At 39.5% G+C, this 18,164-nt stretch overlaps 1 protein-coding gene across 1 annotated transcript in view; it reads left to right on the top strand.

Moving 5' to 3' along the window:
* Positions 1 to 17,590, top strand: part of ATP10A (ATPase phospholipid transporting 10A (putative)) — a 107,044-nt gene extending 89,454 nt beyond the window's left edge. The window contains exons 12-21 of the mRNA XM_065741172.1: positions 345 to 471; positions 1,840 to 2,024; positions 3,342 to 3,663; positions 5,224 to 5,300; positions 8,517 to 8,642; positions 12,937 to 13,137; positions 15,090 to 15,170; positions 15,259 to 15,363; positions 15,688 to 15,875; positions 16,702 to 17,590. Coding sequence (XP_065597244.1) covers positions 345 to 471; positions 1,840 to 2,024; positions 3,342 to 3,663; positions 5,224 to 5,300; positions 8,517 to 8,642; positions 12,937 to 13,137; positions 15,090 to 15,170; positions 15,259 to 15,363; positions 15,688 to 15,875; positions 16,702 to 17,407 — 2,118 coding nt within the window. The 3' untranslated portion in view covers positions 17,408 to 17,590. The remainder of the gene's footprint in view (positions 1 to 344; positions 472 to 1,839; positions 2,025 to 3,341; positions 3,664 to 5,223; positions 5,301 to 8,516; positions 8,643 to 12,936; positions 13,138 to 15,089; positions 15,171 to 15,258; positions 15,364 to 15,687; positions 15,876 to 16,701) is intronic.
* Positions 17,591 to 18,164: the final 574 nt, after the last annotated feature.

Raw genomic sequence — 18,164 nt, 5'->3', positions numbered from 1 at the left:
TGAGGCTGGTCTCTTCTCAGCAGTGGTCATAGGATGAGGGGAGATGGTCACAAACTGAAGCAAGTTCCACGTAGATGTGCATGGGATCTTCTTCACAGTGCAGTGAAGAGTGCACTGGCACAGCTGCACAGAGAGGTGGTGGAGTCTCCTTCTCTGGAGACATTCCAGACCCTCCTGGACACCTACCTGTGCAACCTGGGCTAGGGAGCTGCTTTGGCAGGGGGTTGGACTCAGTGATCTCTGGAGGTCCCTTCCAACTCCTACAATTCTATGATTCTTTGATTAATAAAGTGTGAATAATTCTGCATCACTTTGACTGTGCCTTCATGTACTCTCTTGAACAGGTTCTGAGCAAAGAGGAGTATGCTTGTTGGTTAAAAAGTCATTTGGAAGCAGAATCTTCTATTGAGAATCGTGAAGAACTTCTGTTTCAGTCAGCACTGCAGATAGAGAAGAATTTGCATCTGCTAGGTAATGAAATGAGAGCTGGGCATAAAATTAAAAAGTGCTGAAAGTTCTGAAAGCTTGGCTATGAAATCCATTCTTGTCCTTAAATACTTTCTGACAGTACAGAAATTAGCTTCTTTTGGACTTTGTCATAATTGTCATGTGCAGCTCCACAAAGGAATGGGATTATATTTAATATAACGGACATATCCTTTTTATCCTTGCTCCTGCAATCATTTTTTCACTATAGAAATGGCTGGAGTAGAACAAGAGAGGCATTTGACACAATATCATAAATGAAAACTGTTCTTCTAGGTAGGAGAAGGACTTGGCCCAACCTGGCTGCAGAATTTCAGTGCTTAAGGGCCTCTTTACTATGTCAGGGAGTTCCACGATTCCAGGGGCACCAGAGATGCTCATAAAGCAAAGCTCATAAAATGCTTTTGTGAGAGGCATCAACTCTTATACATCAGGTTCAACACTTAGGGCCTACGTGCACTGTGGAAGGGGACTGCAGTACTTCATAATGGTGTAGTTAAAATCAATGTATGTAAAATGTATTCCAAGGGCAAAGTCATGCTGTTCCTCTGCTCAGTTGAGAGCACTGAGATTTTAAAATGCATATATATCCATTATTACTCTAAGCATCCAACTTCTTTCTCTGACAAGGGAACTGGGAACTGGGATGCTGATGGAGGTAATAGCCTTCACTATTTGCCAACTTGCCCATCTCTGGGAGATGAGATCCACCTCACCCAACCTCTGTTGTGTCTAAAGTAGATCTCTAAGGCTCCTTATATAACCAGTGGAGAGAGGAAAAATAAAACAGAAAGTGCAGCTCATTTGAACTATCTGACATACCTCCTTTAGGATTAGATCAGTCATGCATTCGAAGTGGCTGTTTTTCTCCTCTGACTTAAAGGGGAGCTTGAGGTCACTGATTCTGACCACATTAATCAGGTTGTCCCTGTTGGCTTTGGCTATGCTCTGAAAAAAAAGAAAAAAAAAAAAGAAAAAAAGAAACTGAATTGTGTGATAAATAAGAGAGCTGATAGGTTCTGGGATTAAAAAATGTGAATCTGGAAAAGGAGTGTATTCTCCTTTGTATACTATTTGAATTATAAAAGCTTTTATAATTCAGAAGCTTTCATGACCTTGCACTTCACCTACTTAACTAGTGCTCAGGCTGCAGGTGGGCTTCTATGGCTAAAGTGATTTTCACTGCATATGATTGATATTGCATATATTGTTAGTTTCATTTAGCTGTTTTACAGTGAAAGTGACTGTTGTTTTGGGAAAAATCCAGTGACTGTTGTTTTGGGAAAAATTACATTTGAGTGAACCCTAAGCATTTATTGAATGTGGAATAATTTACTTTTTCTGTGTGCTTAGGTGCAACCGGTATTGAAGACCGTTTACAGGATGGTGTTCCAGAAACCATTGCAAGCTTGCGCAAAGCCGGGTTGCAGATTTGGGTTCTTACTGGAGACAAGCAAGAAACTGCTGTTAATATTGCATATGCCTGCAAGCTACTAGATCATGATGAGGAGATCATCACTTTGAATGCTGAATCACCAGTAAGCAGATCCAATCCTATACTAAAGTCTACTTGTGAAGTAGCTTTGCTTTGTTTTCAACTTGTACAATTAAAAGTTTGATGGCTTTTTTCTTCCTTTCCCTCTTTTTTTCTTCTTTTCCTGCTTCAACCGTAATTTTCAGGTAGGACAAATCTTTGAATACTTTTCAGTGAATTATAAATATAACTTGTAATGTCATGTGTCATAAACTTACTGAAGACATTTAACTGTGTGTGTTGGGATCCACGAGCATGCCATAACAACATATATGCCTGCTTTTGGTATGCTTTCTGTAAACATCCCTTGTTATGCATATTAGCACTAAAGCAACCTGTTATTGAACATTTGCTTAGGAAGAAAACAATTGAATTGAAGATGTGTTCTTTACACTGAAATGTAGCATCCAGATAACTCATTCGTGTTTTCTCAGATGGCTTTTTCTCTGGAAATACAAGCAATACTTAAATTTCAGTGTTAGCACTCAAAAGCCAGAAAACCACATCTTCAGTAATGACTTGCTTCCTAACAGATCTTTTCTAATTCTTCTGAATTACTGATCTTTTCTGTGCTCAACTTGTCGCAAGCAGTCACAAAAGAGTTTTCTGATATGGTTTAACATGCAAGGAACCAGACCGATAGTGCTGTAGTCCTTTAATGGGGTGATAAAAATTGGACTTCAGATCAGCAGAGGAGAGGTAGGTCAGCAGTATCCAGCTCCAATTACTTTCGAAAAGGAAGAAAAGATAACAGCATTTTCCCTTCTTGAGTGTATCAACTGAACTGGTAAATTTACTTTCCATGATCTTTCAGTTTTTGTCATACTTTGCCGTACAACCAGTAGCATTTCATTTTAAAAGTTCATATATTCTCAGTAATGTCTTAGTTGAGTATTCCTAGGACAGAGAATTTGGCTTAAATAACCTTTAATTGCCCTTTAATAATGCATAAATACTTGGTAAGTGTTGTAGGCATATACATGGTGCTCGTCACCATGCTTAACTTGCTACTGATACTGATTAGTATATCATTCTCCAACACTGTTATTCTGAGAAGAAGCTACAAGAAATTAGTACATCATACAATACTGCATGTTAAAGAGGAATTAGGTTTTAAGTCATTTATGTCTTCACTGTTGTCATGTCTTCCACAAAAAAAAAATGTGCTTAGAGCTAATAAATAATATTAGAAATTAAAAATTCTATAGTGCAACAGATGTAACACATTCCCCGTATTCCTTATGCCTAAATATACATAGAACACAAATTTCTGAATTTGTGTTCTTTTCTCTCAACATCTTTACTTTGATTTTTTTTTCAGGAGACATGTGCTGTCTTGCTGGAGCAGTGTCTACACTGCGTAGAGTCTAAATTTTCAAACAACACGGTAGACGACGCTACTGGAAACATGACTGTTGGGTTCACCCCTCTCTATCCACCCTCTTCCCCTGTGCTTTCCAGCTTGGGCCTGGTGATTGATGGAAGAACTCTAGCTTATGCTCTGGAACCTCCATTAGAAGATAAATTTCTTTCACTAGCCAAGCGGTGCCGTTCAGTTCTGTGCTGTCGCTCTACTCCTCTCCAAAAGAGCATGGTAGTGAAACTAGTCAGAGACAAACTCAAAGCAATGACCTTGGCAATAGGTAAATATCTCATTTTAAACTAGCCTGAATTGATGTTTACTGAGAATCTTGGGTTTTTGACTTGCATCAGGATCCTTCCAGCTGCTGTACAACTCACATATCTTCTAGACGTGTCTGAAAATATTTCAAACAACTTTAACATATTTATTCAAAACTAGTACAGAACTCTTAGAATAGTGTTTAGGATTTCATCCTACAGAAGTTAGGAACTGGTGATAATACAGTATGCTTTGAAGTTTTGGCATGTCCATACACTGCTGTGAAGAACTGATTTAGCTGTTGCTGTGCGGAACACCATTTTGCAGTCGGTATTATGCAGAGCAAGAGCATGCTCATTGTTGTTTCACTCGGCCTTGATTGAGCTCAAGGGTCTGCTTTTTTCATCACGAGAAAGCAATGCAGCGTAGGTCATGAATTGGCCATCTGTATAGAGAATGGATTTATGACTGGCATCATGCCAGCTGTTACACTGCTTCACAGCCAGTTGTTCAATTGGTGAAGGGCAGATTTTGACATGCATCCTGTTCAAATCTGGCAGCTTCTTCCATGTTTCCATGATTTTTACGTAAGAAAAGTCAACCAGCTTTTCTTTCCCTGCCTTGAGTTTAGGCTCAGGTTGCACTAGATATAATTCTAACATATACTGTCACCAAACACCTTAGCTTTCATCCATCTATCTTGGTCCAACCATAACACATGGGTTGGACCTAGCTGTGAGAAATCCGGAGTACATAATAACTGCCAGGCACCCGTGATATCGACAGCACTGAACGTGTACTGATTTTAAGAATCCCCATGCCTACTGCATTACATTTATCACAAATATTCCTTTTTTGCTTATGTCCTTGGCTGACTGACCATGGGCATCATCATTTTCATACGTTGTCAAAAATATCTAACTGCTTAACTTGAACTATCCAGAAAGATAAAAAAACGACAGTGAAGAATGAGCATCTTGTGTTTTCATTCTTTCTAGGCAATGTGAATGTGTGCTTTGAATTCAGGCTCTTGCTCTGATTTAAAAAAGTAGTTGTTCTGTCTTCCCAACATGAGCTAAGCTGAGTTTATTTTGAACTGTTACTAGGACATCAGTTTTGTCACCTTGTGGTGTGATGATCAGAAAAAGAGCAAGAGCTAGTGACTGTAACCCATGCAGGTAAATGTGCCTGCAGTGGTATATTAGTGATATCAGACTAGTCAACCCAAGTCAAGAATTCATCCACTCTTTAGTATTATGTTTTTTGTTAGATGGACATCTTTACAGTATGTTTTGTTCTTAATCATACTTACTGCAGTTATAAGGAAGCAAGAGCATTAAGAAGCTTGTTCTTGAAGTGTTTTAATATTTGCACAGTTCAGGGCTAATATTTTATGGTTTTACTGAAAAGGATGTCTCAGCAGCTTGGCCAGGCTTTGAACCACAGGTTCCAAAGCTGTTTTGTTTGTTTTTTATCCCACATCTCCTATGCTCAGCCAATACGTAGTAATAAATAGTTTTCATTTGCTTCATTGTTTCCTAGTCTACTTGTGACAAGCAAAACCATCTTTTGTTATCTTTAGGTGATGGTGCTAATGATGTCAGTATGATCCAAGTTGCAGATGTTGGTGTGGGGATCTCTGGTCAAGAAGGCATGCAGGTAATGTTGCTTATTCACTGTGAGGCACATCCCACACATCTTTTTACTTAGCCTTATCCAGACAGCAGAACAGTGAAGAAAGAGAAAATTGCAGCCCTTTGCAGATCCACTGCTCCTTACAGCACCAAGTGTTCTGTTTGCTTTTTCTTTCTCATTCCCTCCCACAGGGAATGGCACAGTAAAGGAACTTGCCCCGCAGTCTTTTGGATGTGTTTGGCTTGTTATTACTGCATTTGATACTGTATAAGAGGCACTTCTCCCTTCCCCAAAAGAGAGGAAGATTATTTACCTACTGAATTATCTATTGCCTCTGTCTCCTAATGTTAACATAGCTCACTTGCTTTGCTAATACTAGAAGTGGCAGTAAGTTACACAGAATGAGGAAGATACCTCATTTCCACAACCTAAGAGCTCTTTAGGCAGGATAGGAATTGTTTTCATCCTGTGGACCTGAGCAGATAAGCGTAATCCTTGACTTACTTACCAGCAGTTGATTCTGTGCCCCACAGTGGTGTAAAGGAGTGGTGATAGTTTTTTATTCCAGAAAATTTCATGATTACTATAGTTTAACTGAGTTAAAAACAAACTTAATGAATAAAAATCCAATTAAGTTTTGAACTTAGATGGTGAATTTGTGCATTTTCTGGCATAAAAATCTCTAGAAGCAAGTTCTAGACAGTAGTCTAGAGAATAGTCAAATGCTTCTCCTGTTCAAGCATTCTTCAAATGCTTATCCTATTCATACTGTCTTCCAAAGGTATTGTCTCTTGGCCATTGTTGAAGTCTGGATACTAGGGAACACGGTGGGCTTCAGCCTGACCCAATAGAGCTCTTGTTTTGTTTGTTTTTTTTCTCCTTGTTTTAATCATCCCTGGAATTCAAAGTCATCTCCAGTGCAAGTGGATGGCCATCAGTGCTATTCAAAGAGAAAAAATTCTACCTTCAAATTTCTTAAAAAATGCTTCTCCAGAATTGGTAGCAGCTGTGACTTAGACTGGAAGAAGCTACCGCAAAAATATTCTGATCTCTATTGTACGTATGGCATCCCAGCCATAGGCCCTCTGAATCTGACTGAGGTGGATGGAGAGGGCAGGAGAAAAGGGAGTCTTGGATTAAGCTAATACCAGGTATGTTCATTGCTACATAACAAAGCCCTGAGAGCTTTGCATAGGTTTTGCAGCATCACTTAGTTGGCAGGCAGTCCAGGAAATCCAGGAAGGAATGTGGAATCTCCTCCAAGACTACAAATTCTAAAAGGGTCTGCCCAGGCTCCTCGAGTCTTACCAGCTCTTATCAACTAATCAGCTCTTAGAACCTGTGTATTAATTCAGATCCATTTTTTCCCTAATGCAGACGGATGTAGCACTCTTTTTAAATCCTCTTGCCATTATGCTACTTTCAGCTGAGCACTGACAGTAACAAGTCCTCAAATGCCCTTGTTTGGTTGGGGTTTTTTTGTGTTGTATTTAAGTCTGAAAGTTATTTGCTCATTAACCCATTAAACTGTCTGTGTTTTTCTAAATGAAAGTTCAGTAGAGTGGAAAATATTAGTGGATGCCCTTCCTTTGCTCCAAGTCCCAAGAACCATGCAGGCCTTTTTACTATAAACAGCTGTCAGAATCTTACGCATGCAGATACTCAAAAGGCTCTGAGGCTTTGGATGTCTGAAACAGCAGTATACTCTGATTTATTTTCTTTCCACATTCTATGGAATTGTGTGGAGCATGAATCATTTTTTCCTTTGAAAAAGCTGGGGAAAAAAAAAGCAAAAACCGAGACTGTATTTTGAGGTGAAATAAACATGCAGATGCAATTGGATAATACTGTCTTTCCAAGTTCCTCGTTTTAATCAAAATGGAATGTAAAAAAATAAAATGCTGACATTTCTCACAGTGTGTTGTGAAGTAATGTCCTAGAAACATAGCTGCAAAGAAGCTAACCATTTTACTTGAACATCAGGATGGGCTTTGTTTGGGTAGAGGACAAGGAAGCAGATGTGGCACAGCTCTGTTCTCAAATCGTGAAGAGCAACATATCTGCAAGACAAATTAGACTGATGGGTGCAGTGAGGTTGTGACAACTGTATCTCAGTACCCGAGAAATCCCAGGATGTATAGGTCAACATTTAAAAAGTGCTTACACAAATCAGTTGCTTAGATTACACTGCATTGCATGCTGTTTTAGAGTTTATTCGAATAGCTTCTAACAGCACATTTATTTGTCAAAACTGATTCCTTTTGATGATTTATCTAGAAGAGGGAAGAATCAAAAGGAAAGATGTCTCATTCAAAAACATGGCCAGAATACCCTAGAGAGCATGGGGAAGACTTGGTCCTCTGGAGATCTTCACCTTCACTCATGCTTTTGCTGAGCTGTGAAAAGATAGCTGATATCAAAATAAAAGAAAAAACAACAAATTTAAGATTGTATTACATGAAACCTTAGTGCGATGCTAGGATATGGAAGATCATGAAACATCTGTGATAACCATCACTTACAGGACAGTGTCATCTAGATATAAAGTGCCTTGAATTTGAGTCATTCAGAAGTAGAGAGAAAGTGCATCCACTTGACTCATGTTGTCAATTTGATTTGGCAGTCTGCACAACCTCAGGGGAGTCTCATCTAATATGATTATTCATAGAGAGTTTTAGCACATGATTTAAAAAATCCCTCAAAATACAGATGTCTTAAGACTGTTGAGTAAACTTTATTAGAAAGGATTGCAAATGTTCTTTGGAACATTTGTCTTTGTTATTTTGTCTTTTCAAGTCCAGTGGCTGTGATGCAAGCTTCTAACTGTGCTTTTCTGTTACATTCACTGGCAGTTCATTTTGCCCTGTAAGTAACCCTTTGGTTTTACAGAAAAAGACATTACAGCCACAGAGATATTCACTCACGTATTACCCTGGGCACTTAGGCTCATGCAGCTACTTGCCAGCCATTCTCCCACCTCTTACTTTCCTTCTTGCCACAGCCTGGAGTGTAGACCGTCATCTCCACTGGGGAAGTACCAGGTCTTCTTGTATGTTCTGCACAGCCACCACATTTTCTTATGTGAATTCCGAAGCTGCATTTCCTGTGCACTATCACGAGTTTGATTCCTCGTCACCACAACCTCCAGTGATTTTATAAGTTGAGAAGATGACTAGATTCACTGTTGGGGTTGAAAGTGACAACCTTATAATAATGGTTTCAACGTTTCTCTCATTATAGGCGGTGATGGCAAGCGACTTCGCAATCCCAAGGTTCCGGCATTTGGAGAAGCTCTTGCTTGTTCATGGTCACTGGTGTTATTCCCGACTTGCCAACATGGTGCTGTATTTCTTCTACAAAAATGCAGTAAGTGTTTAACTTGGCAGCTCTGTGGCAGCATATGTTTCCAGGGTTTATTCTGTGCTAAGTGAGCATTAGGTCAGCCTTCAAACAGCTTATAAATAAGCTGCAAAGAAACTTGCAGAGTTGAAAGACAGCTGGCTGCCATTTGCAAAAATACAGGACTCGCTCCATAACAGCTACAGTGTGCTGCTGAATGTGCAAATTAGGTAACAGAAATAACAAGCACTGCTTAAGAAAAGTTTCGTTTATTGAGCAGTTTCACAGAATGTAGCTGGCTAGACATGGGAGTTTTTAATGCCAAGGTCATCCAGCGTTGGTCCTAAGTAGCAGTTGGGTGTGTTTTTTCTTTCTGACTCCATCTTGTAATTGCTTATGAATCATTGTACAATTTCCCTGGTGACTTGAGATAATTCATGACCTCTGTGTGTCTCAGATGCTGAGATCTGGAAGATTTTTCATTGATCTATCTTATTCCCAGCTAACTGAAAGAATTCATTAGAAGGAAAGCACACCATGGTGAAGAACAGACTAAGGGTCTGCATTTCCTCCCTGGTGCATGAGACAGGAGTTAGTCCAGTCCTGGGCACTGAGCCGTAGCAGCTCAACTCCTTGGCTCTAATGAAGTCCCTTTGCATTGATCTCGGATTACAAAGGTGATTGATTGGAAACTGCCTAACGAGACAAGCAAGAATTCCATCAGCTGTGTGGGAGTGGCTGGCTGGCACATAGATCTCCTCTCTTTCAACACCTACAAATCACCCTGGGAGCCAGGGATATGAAGAAGTAGGAAAAAGAACAGAGCCAGAGCTCTCAGACCTCTGCTAACTCCAGAGGGTAATGTGTGAACCGTGAGTGGGAGAATGCATTTCATCCTCACTGTCCAAATGTTACTAAGAAAAAATGTAGCACTCCGTTTTGTAGAAGTTGCTTTCCAAATTCCAGTCTCAATTTTTCAGTCAGTGGTAAGTTTTTATGTAAATTCCTCTTGGTCTGTCTAATCTCTGTCTGATCTCAACCTGAAGAGAGTTATCTTCTCAGGAAAAGACCATTGTGTGCTCAAAATTTTAAATATTCTTGGAATATATAGAGAACCAAAGCATTAATAAACCAGCTTTGTGTTAACATAAGCATGATAAAATGCTGCCTGTGGTCTGGTTATAAACTACGTGTAAAAAAAAAAACACCAGAAGGCACTTGGAAAGTCTGAATTGCTGCCTGAGCCTGGAATAGCAAGCAGATTTAAATCATGTTGCAGTCAGTGGAGATCCACCTGTTGAAACACAATGAAATATGGGCTGATGTTCAAATGTGTGAGTACTGAAGCTGGATCCTGGACGATGCTGAACATCTATACTCCAGCCCCAGCACTGTACATTTCCAAGACGCCCTTTGGCTCAACAGTATCAAACCTCCAACTTCCAGGAAATGTATTGCAAAGCAATCTCATATTAAAATTAGAAAATAAATAAACAAATAATTAAATAAACTAGAAAAGAAATAAAAAAAAGAAGTAATACATGCAAGACATTCCAGCACTCAGCAGCCAGATACGTTGTTTATATATCTGCATTTTTGTCCAGCCCTTGCAAAGTCTTCCATTTCCTTTGGTACAACTCCCCACAATTACAAGTATTATTTCTCAGCCGTTTTTAGTAAGACATTTTCAAAAGCTGCTGCCTCAGGGCTAGCATATAACTGAAGAATATCTCTTTGTGTTGGCTCTGCCTTGGCAGCCTTCAGAGCTTTCTGAGCAATGCTTGTTTCTACTGTCTCTAAACTGTAGTGGGACATCCAGCATACAGACATGAATATGTCTGACACTGCGCCTGCCCTTAAGGGAAGATTATTCAAAAAGGAAAGATAGCAGCACCTGATCTTTCTGCTAGGAGAAAGTTCTGGATGATTCTCAGTGGAGCACAAGATAGATACACTGCAATTGTTCTTCAAGGTTTCTGCTCACTCAAGTGTTATTTTTCCCATTTGCTTGTATTATGAAACTTTCCATTTTTCCGTAGAACCTAACTCAAAGTTTAAATTCCAAATTGCTGCAAAAGCCATTTGGAAACTCAGATGACTTATCCAAGAGATGTTTGGCTTGGAAGAGAGAACAAAAATACAAATAAAACATAAACTAAAACATAGCACGACTGGAAATAACTGAGCATGATACAAAGGGACTTTATATAAACAAAATTCTACTGCATGCACTGCTTGTTCTCCTTAATGCACTACTTCTGCAAGAGAGCAGTGGACATTTTTTGACATGAATTTTACTCATTGAAGTCTTCCACTTGGGGCCAAATTCCTAAGAGACTCATCTGGGAGAAAAAAAAAAGAAATCTTCTAAAATCCAACTCAATTTTTACATTTAAAAAAAATATATTAAACTTTTTTTTTTTTTTTACTGTTTCTCAGGTGGGTAATAAACACAGATGAGGAAATGCTATGTTTTAAATCAAACACTTGTTTAATCCAAAATAAAATTTGATGGGGGAGAAATTGATTCACTGGTTACTGAAGTGCTGCTTATTTGTACAGCTCTCTTTGGCAGCATTGCTGGGACCCATACTATAGGTGGTATGAAAACTCTCAGCTGGGTGTATTTTCATCAAAGTCCCCATTTTTGTCAGAGCCAAACTGTTTCCAGGATGGGTTCACTTCAGCAAGGCTCTGGAGAGGAAAATTTCTTAGGTCCAGGATTAGCTGGATTTTATTTATTTCAAGCGAGCAAGAGAAAAGTCTGTAAATCCATGTATTTGTTGCAATTCCATTTTGTGAAAAGTCTCAGGAAGTTTTGTTGTCTTTTGGGTGTGGAAAGGAAATACATTTCCAAGTCTGTTCAATTATGAACGAAACTGCCATCTTCCAGCCAACCGATCAAAAAATAGTAAGCTCTGTTAATCCAGTCCTATTTTAGGCAAAGGCAGGCATTTTTCCTGAAATACATGAATCACTTCTGGAGCTGATCCTTAAGAATATGCTACTGCTTCACTTTATAAAGATTAGTTTATGGTACGGGCTCAAAGATTGTGAGACACATTGCTACTGATATAGAAGCTCCTACAGTGTAGTATGCACATATTGCCTGAGCATACACATACTGTATACCTCTCCTTGTATATATCTACATACATTTATGTATAGCAGGATCAAGCCTTCTGTTATGTGGCAGTTTCCCTGTACAAGACATGCTTATTCTCCTTACAGTGGTTTTCACTGCCTAAGCAGACTGTGGCTATTTTTCTCCCACATTTGCGTATCAGACAGAATAAATTAGTTTCCTCTAAATACCTGAAGATGAAGAAGGGTTAACGTGCACCAGCTAGTTGAAAGCTTTTGAGAACAAAATATAAAAAGAAGAGGAAATGAAAGGAGAGGTCATGTAATTTCCCTTCTTCGTGGCTAAAATGAGGAAAACCCCCGAGGGACAGTTGCCAAGGTTGCCTTCTGTGTAATCACTTTACAAAGAGTAATTAAAATTGAATTTTTAGGAAGACCAAGCCTTGAAATTTATTTCCTTCCCTAGGAAGCTACCGTTCTGTTTCTAGACCTGAAACCTTCCCTCATAAGTGAGATCAGAACCACTCCTGAGCCCTAAAATCCTTCAGATTTTTCATGCTGCAAAGATTGTAGAAGTAGGTAGAACCAAACTACATGAACAATCCCATTGGTGTATATGCAATCAATATCTTCATTCAAAAGAAGAGTAAGGAAAGCAGAAGAATCTTCACAGCACTGCTCATTTGGTGAATTTAAAAGTACAAAAATCAGAAGTGAAAACCACTTTGTTAGACCCTATTGTTTCATCTTTTTTGCTTCTGGAAGTCTCATTTTGGTCCTGGAAAAACTCTACGTTTACCCTTTGAAGACCAGCTGAGCCTTTTAAACCAGAAGGTGTTATTATGGAAATGCCTGTTCTTATGGCAGCAATTTAAGTGCTGTTGGATCATCATTCAAATACCTAGAGGTCAACTTCATTTGGGAGAGCTTTTTATGGTTAACTAAACTGTATTTCAGAATTTCACTTGAACTGAAAGTTAATTTTGTGTGAAGCCAGTCCTGACTCATAAGGTCTGAGGTTTCAGCAGCACAAAGATTTAAGATTTGCCAAACTGTAGCTCAGTTAAGTGGTACGGGCATGAGGAACAGTGAGACTGGGTTTCAATAGAAAACTCCTATGCTTAGGGTACATGGATAAGTCCTTTCAAAACTGGAATGAGAAAATGCTTTCAGAACACAATGGGATGATGATCCTGTCTCTCCTCTCATATTTACATCATTGCTGTTTCTCTTTCAGATGTTTGTGGCTCTTCTTTTCTGGTACCAGTTCTACTGTGGGTTCTCCGGCTCATCCATGGTTGACCAGTGGTATCTCATCTTCTTTAATTTGCTTTTCTCTTCTCTTCCACAACTGATTACTGGTGTGCTGGATAAGGATGTGCCAGCTGAAGTCCTATTATCTGTACCTCAGCTTTATAAAAGTGGACAGAATATGGAGGTAAAAGCTTCTGCTTTTTGTAATTTTTTTTCCTAGATGCCTTCAATTTCCACTGGAAAGCAGCCTGGCTCCCAACAGGCACATGACTGATAAAAAGATATGGAAAGTCAGTGTTACAATTTCTTGATATTCTTTATCTGAATTGAAGTGTCTAGATGGTAAAACATCTATAACATGAATGACAAAAAAAAAAAAGCAATATTTTGAAATGTGGGAAGATGAACACTTGAAATCAGGCTGAGCTGAACACCTCTCTCATGGTCTAGACTCACAAAGAGCTACTGAAGTAGATTTTGTGCAGCACCTCACCATACTAACTCACGACTTGAAGTCCCAGCCCTTTACAGACAGACAGAAGACAAAAATGGCTTTAGGAGTAAGCACAAAGGTTGATAGACTCTGAAGAAAGTCATCAGCAGCAGGTGACAGATTCAGAAACACCTTGTCCCTATCTGCTTAAATTGCACAAAAAAGACAGGAGGAGTTGCAGAAGGGATTGAAACCAAACCATTTCCAATAATCACAGCTACAGTGTACTGTGAGAAAATCTTTTTGCTTGGCAAAACTCTACACATCCAATTATTGCTTTCAAGGAAAAAAGCCTTTCTTATACATATTGACACTGTGCTCTCTGAGGGACGCAGTGACCATTTTGCCTCTCACTGTCCACTACACATTGCTAGACACTGTGCTGAAAAGATGAAAGAGTTTTAGTGTGAGTTATTTTTAGCATTTTAGTGCAGATTTTCACCCAGCTCTTGTGTTCCATTTCTTACATTTCTTTTCAATTTAATCACAGGTTACATTTGTTGGGCAGTTGTGTTTGTGTGTCTTCAGCTGGCAAGCTGGGGAGAGAAGTCTCCAGTGTACAGTACAATTATTTCCCATAGGAAAGCTCAGGGGCTGTTCTAAGTTTTTTTTTGAAATCTGGTGAATGTTTTCTCTGAATACCCAAAAAGGCATTTGAAAACTTGGCAAAAGCCCTGCTTCAGGAAGGTATCTCCTTTATGCCTGTAGAATTTCAAAATAATTGAGGTTGGAAAGATCACTGGCAATCATCTTCTCCAGCCCCCTGCTCCACACAAGCCTCCACACAGTGCTACATGAGGTTGCTCAGTGCTTTGTCTAGTCCAACTTTGAATATTTCCAAGAATGGAGGTTCCACAATTGCACTGAGCAGCCTGTTCCAGTATGTTACTTCAGTGGGCAAAAGAGCACCATAATTCTGAGATGTACCTGGTGGGTGGAGATGGAGTCTATATCCTAAAATAAATAAATACGTATTTTTCTATTTATAAATTACTTTTTCTTATACCTCATGTTGTTTTGTTGTTGTTTTTTTTGTGGTCATTTATACCACTGCAATCAAAATGTTAGATGACATATTGTTTTTAGCAAGCGATGCACAGATAAATTATATATATGCATATGTGTTGTATGTGTATTTGTAATATAGCATACATTCCTGCATGAGTTTTCATTTAAAGGTCATTGTTGTGGATCTTCTTTTCTAAGCATCTATGCATTTTCTGTTTTCTCTCTTGCAAATATATATTCCGTGTTTGGGTGCACATGATGCACATGATTTAAAACCCATTTACTCCCATGTCTTCACCTCAGAGAGCACCTTCTGAAGTCACTGGTGTAGCTGTAGTGCATAAATTTAGGCATCTTCATAAATATCTGCTGGTCTGAGTGTGCTTTGTGTCAGATTCAGATTACACCCTCTGGTAGCAAACAAAAATGAAGGGGAAGATTCTCCTCCCTGAGTGGAGTGGCTTGCAGATAGATCTTATAGTTCATCTCCAAGGGTACCTAACTGATCAGCAAAGTGTTGGAGGAAGTGCCACAAGTCTATGAAAGGGTCTATTGGAATGTTCACTCGAAAATACCTAGCCCAGCAAATAGCATCTCTGATTTCCTTTTCCTTTTCTTTTTGTTGTGTGCCACAGGAGTACCAACCACACATGTTTTGGATGAACATGATTGATGCTATGTATCAAAGCCTCGTTTGCTTCTTCATCCCTTATTTTGTAAGTGCTTGGTTTAAGACATTCTATTTCAGGCATTTGGAGGAGAACTGGTATCAGCTTGGGCTGAATTCTGTCTCCTTCTTTACAGACTTACTATGATTCGGAGGTGGATATTTTCTCCTGGGGAACTCCCATCACCACAGCAGCTCTTTTCACCATCATACTACATTTGGCTATTGAAACCAAAACTTGGGTAAGGTACCCACATTCTGTACAGAAACTTGCTGCTATACTGTCTTTTTTTTTTTTTTTTCTTAGAGCATTTTTATAAAAACACAAGGTGTCTGTTTCGTTCACTCAGCACATTCTATTTTTATCAAGTGTTTTAAGCAAACACAAAAAAGGTTTTGAACTGTGACTCACAAACAGCTTTGTGGTGCTTTGTATCTAATACAAATCTCTGAAAATACAAGGCTCTAAATTCTTCCCCATATATGGATTTGGCTTCAGAAATTAAGAACAGTTAATTCAGAATTAACTCAGAAAGAAAAGTATCATTGCTCTTTTGTTGTTCTAGACTTTTCTCCACTGGTCATCTTGCATCTTCAGTATCCTTTTGTTTTTCTTCGTGGCTCTGGTTTACAATGCTTCCTGCCCAGTATGCCATCCTCCGTCCAATCCCTACTGGACTATGGAAAGGCTGATGGGAGACCCCATGTTCTACTTCACTTGCATTATATCACCAGTCGTTGCATTGCTGCCCAGGTATTGTATCTTTTTTTATATGCAAAAGCACTTCATACATATGATTATGAGGGCAAGAAACATTTCCTTTGTCTTATCAGCAAAGCCATTTTTCAGTGGGTCATTATGTCAAGTCAGGCTGTCTAACCTTTTCTGTGCTCCTGACCACAGGAAGAGACCACAGCTCCTGGCTCTACGTCACAGGAGGGGAATAATTGGCTCCTGTAGACTGGTGTAGATTGAAGCTCCTGGCCATACAGAGATTTTCTATCCTGTGAGGTTTTTCATGATGCTTCCAGATTCAACCTGTCCTCATGAACTGTACAGAAATTCTGATAGTGTGTTCATGGTATCACAGAATGGCTTGGGTTGGAAGGGACCTCAAGGATCATCAAGTTCCAACCCCCCTGCCACAGGCAGGGACACTAACCACCAGATCTGGTACTAGATCAGGTTGCCCCCATGGTGTGGACTTAGTAGCCTGCTGTGGATGTAAGAAGCCTCCCCAACCGCCTGATCCCTTTTGCTTTTGGGTCCACATCAGGAAAGATGAAAGACCGTATGCCATCACAAAGTAGATGACTGGCTGAAAACACATTTTTATTACACCGTTTGTTATTAATTCACATATTAGCACGGCAGTCAGAACTTTTCCATCAGTGATCTTTCTTGTGTCAAACATAAGAAAGGCACATAAATCTCTAATTTTCACAGAATCACAGAATTGTAGGGGCTGGAAGGGACCTCTGTAGCGATCATCTAGTCTAAGCCCCCTGCCGAAGCATATTTAATAGCTTGGGTACTTCTCTCCTTCAGTTCTTTTCAAATGCACATTCTCTTCTTGTAGATTTCTGTACAGAACCCTTCAGGGAACACTATTCCCAACACAGCTTCAGCTTGGACGCCAGTTGAGTAAACTATCTCCAGAGATTCGCACCCAGCTTCTATCCAAGTTGAATGGCAAAGAAGGATTAATACATCCGACACAGTCCTTTGCAAACAGCTTCTCACCAAACGTGGTCTCAAAAGCGAGTGACAATTTGAAGGCTTACAACCAAAACACGCCTTCTTCAACATCTCCAACAAATGAGTCAGTTTTCCAGGAGCACACAAGGGCAGAACACGCAGCAGATCAGAGTATGTCTGTCTCTCCACAGCGTGCTCTGTTTTATGGGGAAAGCAGTCTCCCCTTGGCAGCAAATAGCCAGGAAAGGTCCATGGGATTTCATGGAGTTACTCACAGTGCTTCAGAGATGGAGTTGTCTCCCGTGGGAGCAACTTTCCCATGGAGCTCAGCAGTCGACCAAACAGACTTTAGTTTGTTGAAGTGGATCACATCAACTCCACTGTTTAGTCGCTTTGGAACCGTTTTACAGGTGTCATCAAGTAGTTTACAAAATGAAACACGAGACGGTGTGTGCGTGCTTGGCTCTTCCTTGCATGAGGACTTCAAAGACTTAAAAGAACAAAGCTCAAATAACTTCCAGGGCAAAATGAAAGGGACCCCAGCTGACCATTGGAAAAGTGACAATTCTGAGTCCACCTTTTTATGACATGGGCCTTAAATATATTTATATATTTTCTATTTGCACACATTTTTAGTGAGATTACTCTATTTGTTTCCAAAAATGAAACAGAAAATCAAAGGTACAGAGTGATTATTTAAGAATGTTTAAATACAGTATATTGAAATAAGAGCTTTAAATATGAAAAGAAACACTTGAATGTTACATTTATATTGTTGTTGCTTTTTTATTTTTTCATCTCATTTTGTAAGGAAACGCCGTCTCTTTATTGTTCAGATGCTTCTCTTTCATTCTGACACGTGCTGTAAAAGGACCTAACGTATCTGAAAGGATTAGATTCAGTGCCAATCATGGATACTGTTATGGGCCATTCAGTAATCAAAGATGCAAAAGCATGATAGCAGACAGGACACTGCATCCCACCTACTGTCCACCTGCTGCCACGGGCTTTTGTCATAGCAGCAAACCATTGAGCAAGACTATGGGATTACGACACAGCTCTCTGTAAATGCTAACAGTACCTTACCACTGCATTAATGATACTGGTATTTTATAAGTGACACCGTATTTTGATATTGCAGCCATAGCATTTTTCTGTGTCATGATAAAACAATAAATAAATGACCATCCATATCGTACAGTGCTGTCTCAGTCTGGCGTTGATACGAACTCAGCCCCTCACTTGCAGTACGTGGCATTTGGTTGGCTGTGACCTCGTACGTGGCTGTTCAGCTTCAGAAAAAAGCCATTCCTCTGCACTGGAACTATTGGGTGGCAAAGAGGT

Source organism: Cyrtonyx montezumae, unplaced genomic scaffold (assembly GCF_038088225.1).
Source record: "Cyrtonyx montezumae isolate F1298 unplaced genomic scaffold, pur_monq_1.0 scaffold_3, whole genome shotgun sequence".
NCBI lineage: Eukaryota > Metazoa > Chordata > Aves > Galliformes > Odontophoridae > Cyrtonyx > Cyrtonyx montezumae.
The sequence above is the reverse complement of the archived record's forward strand: the minus strand, read 5'-3'. Positions and strand labels throughout refer to the sequence as shown.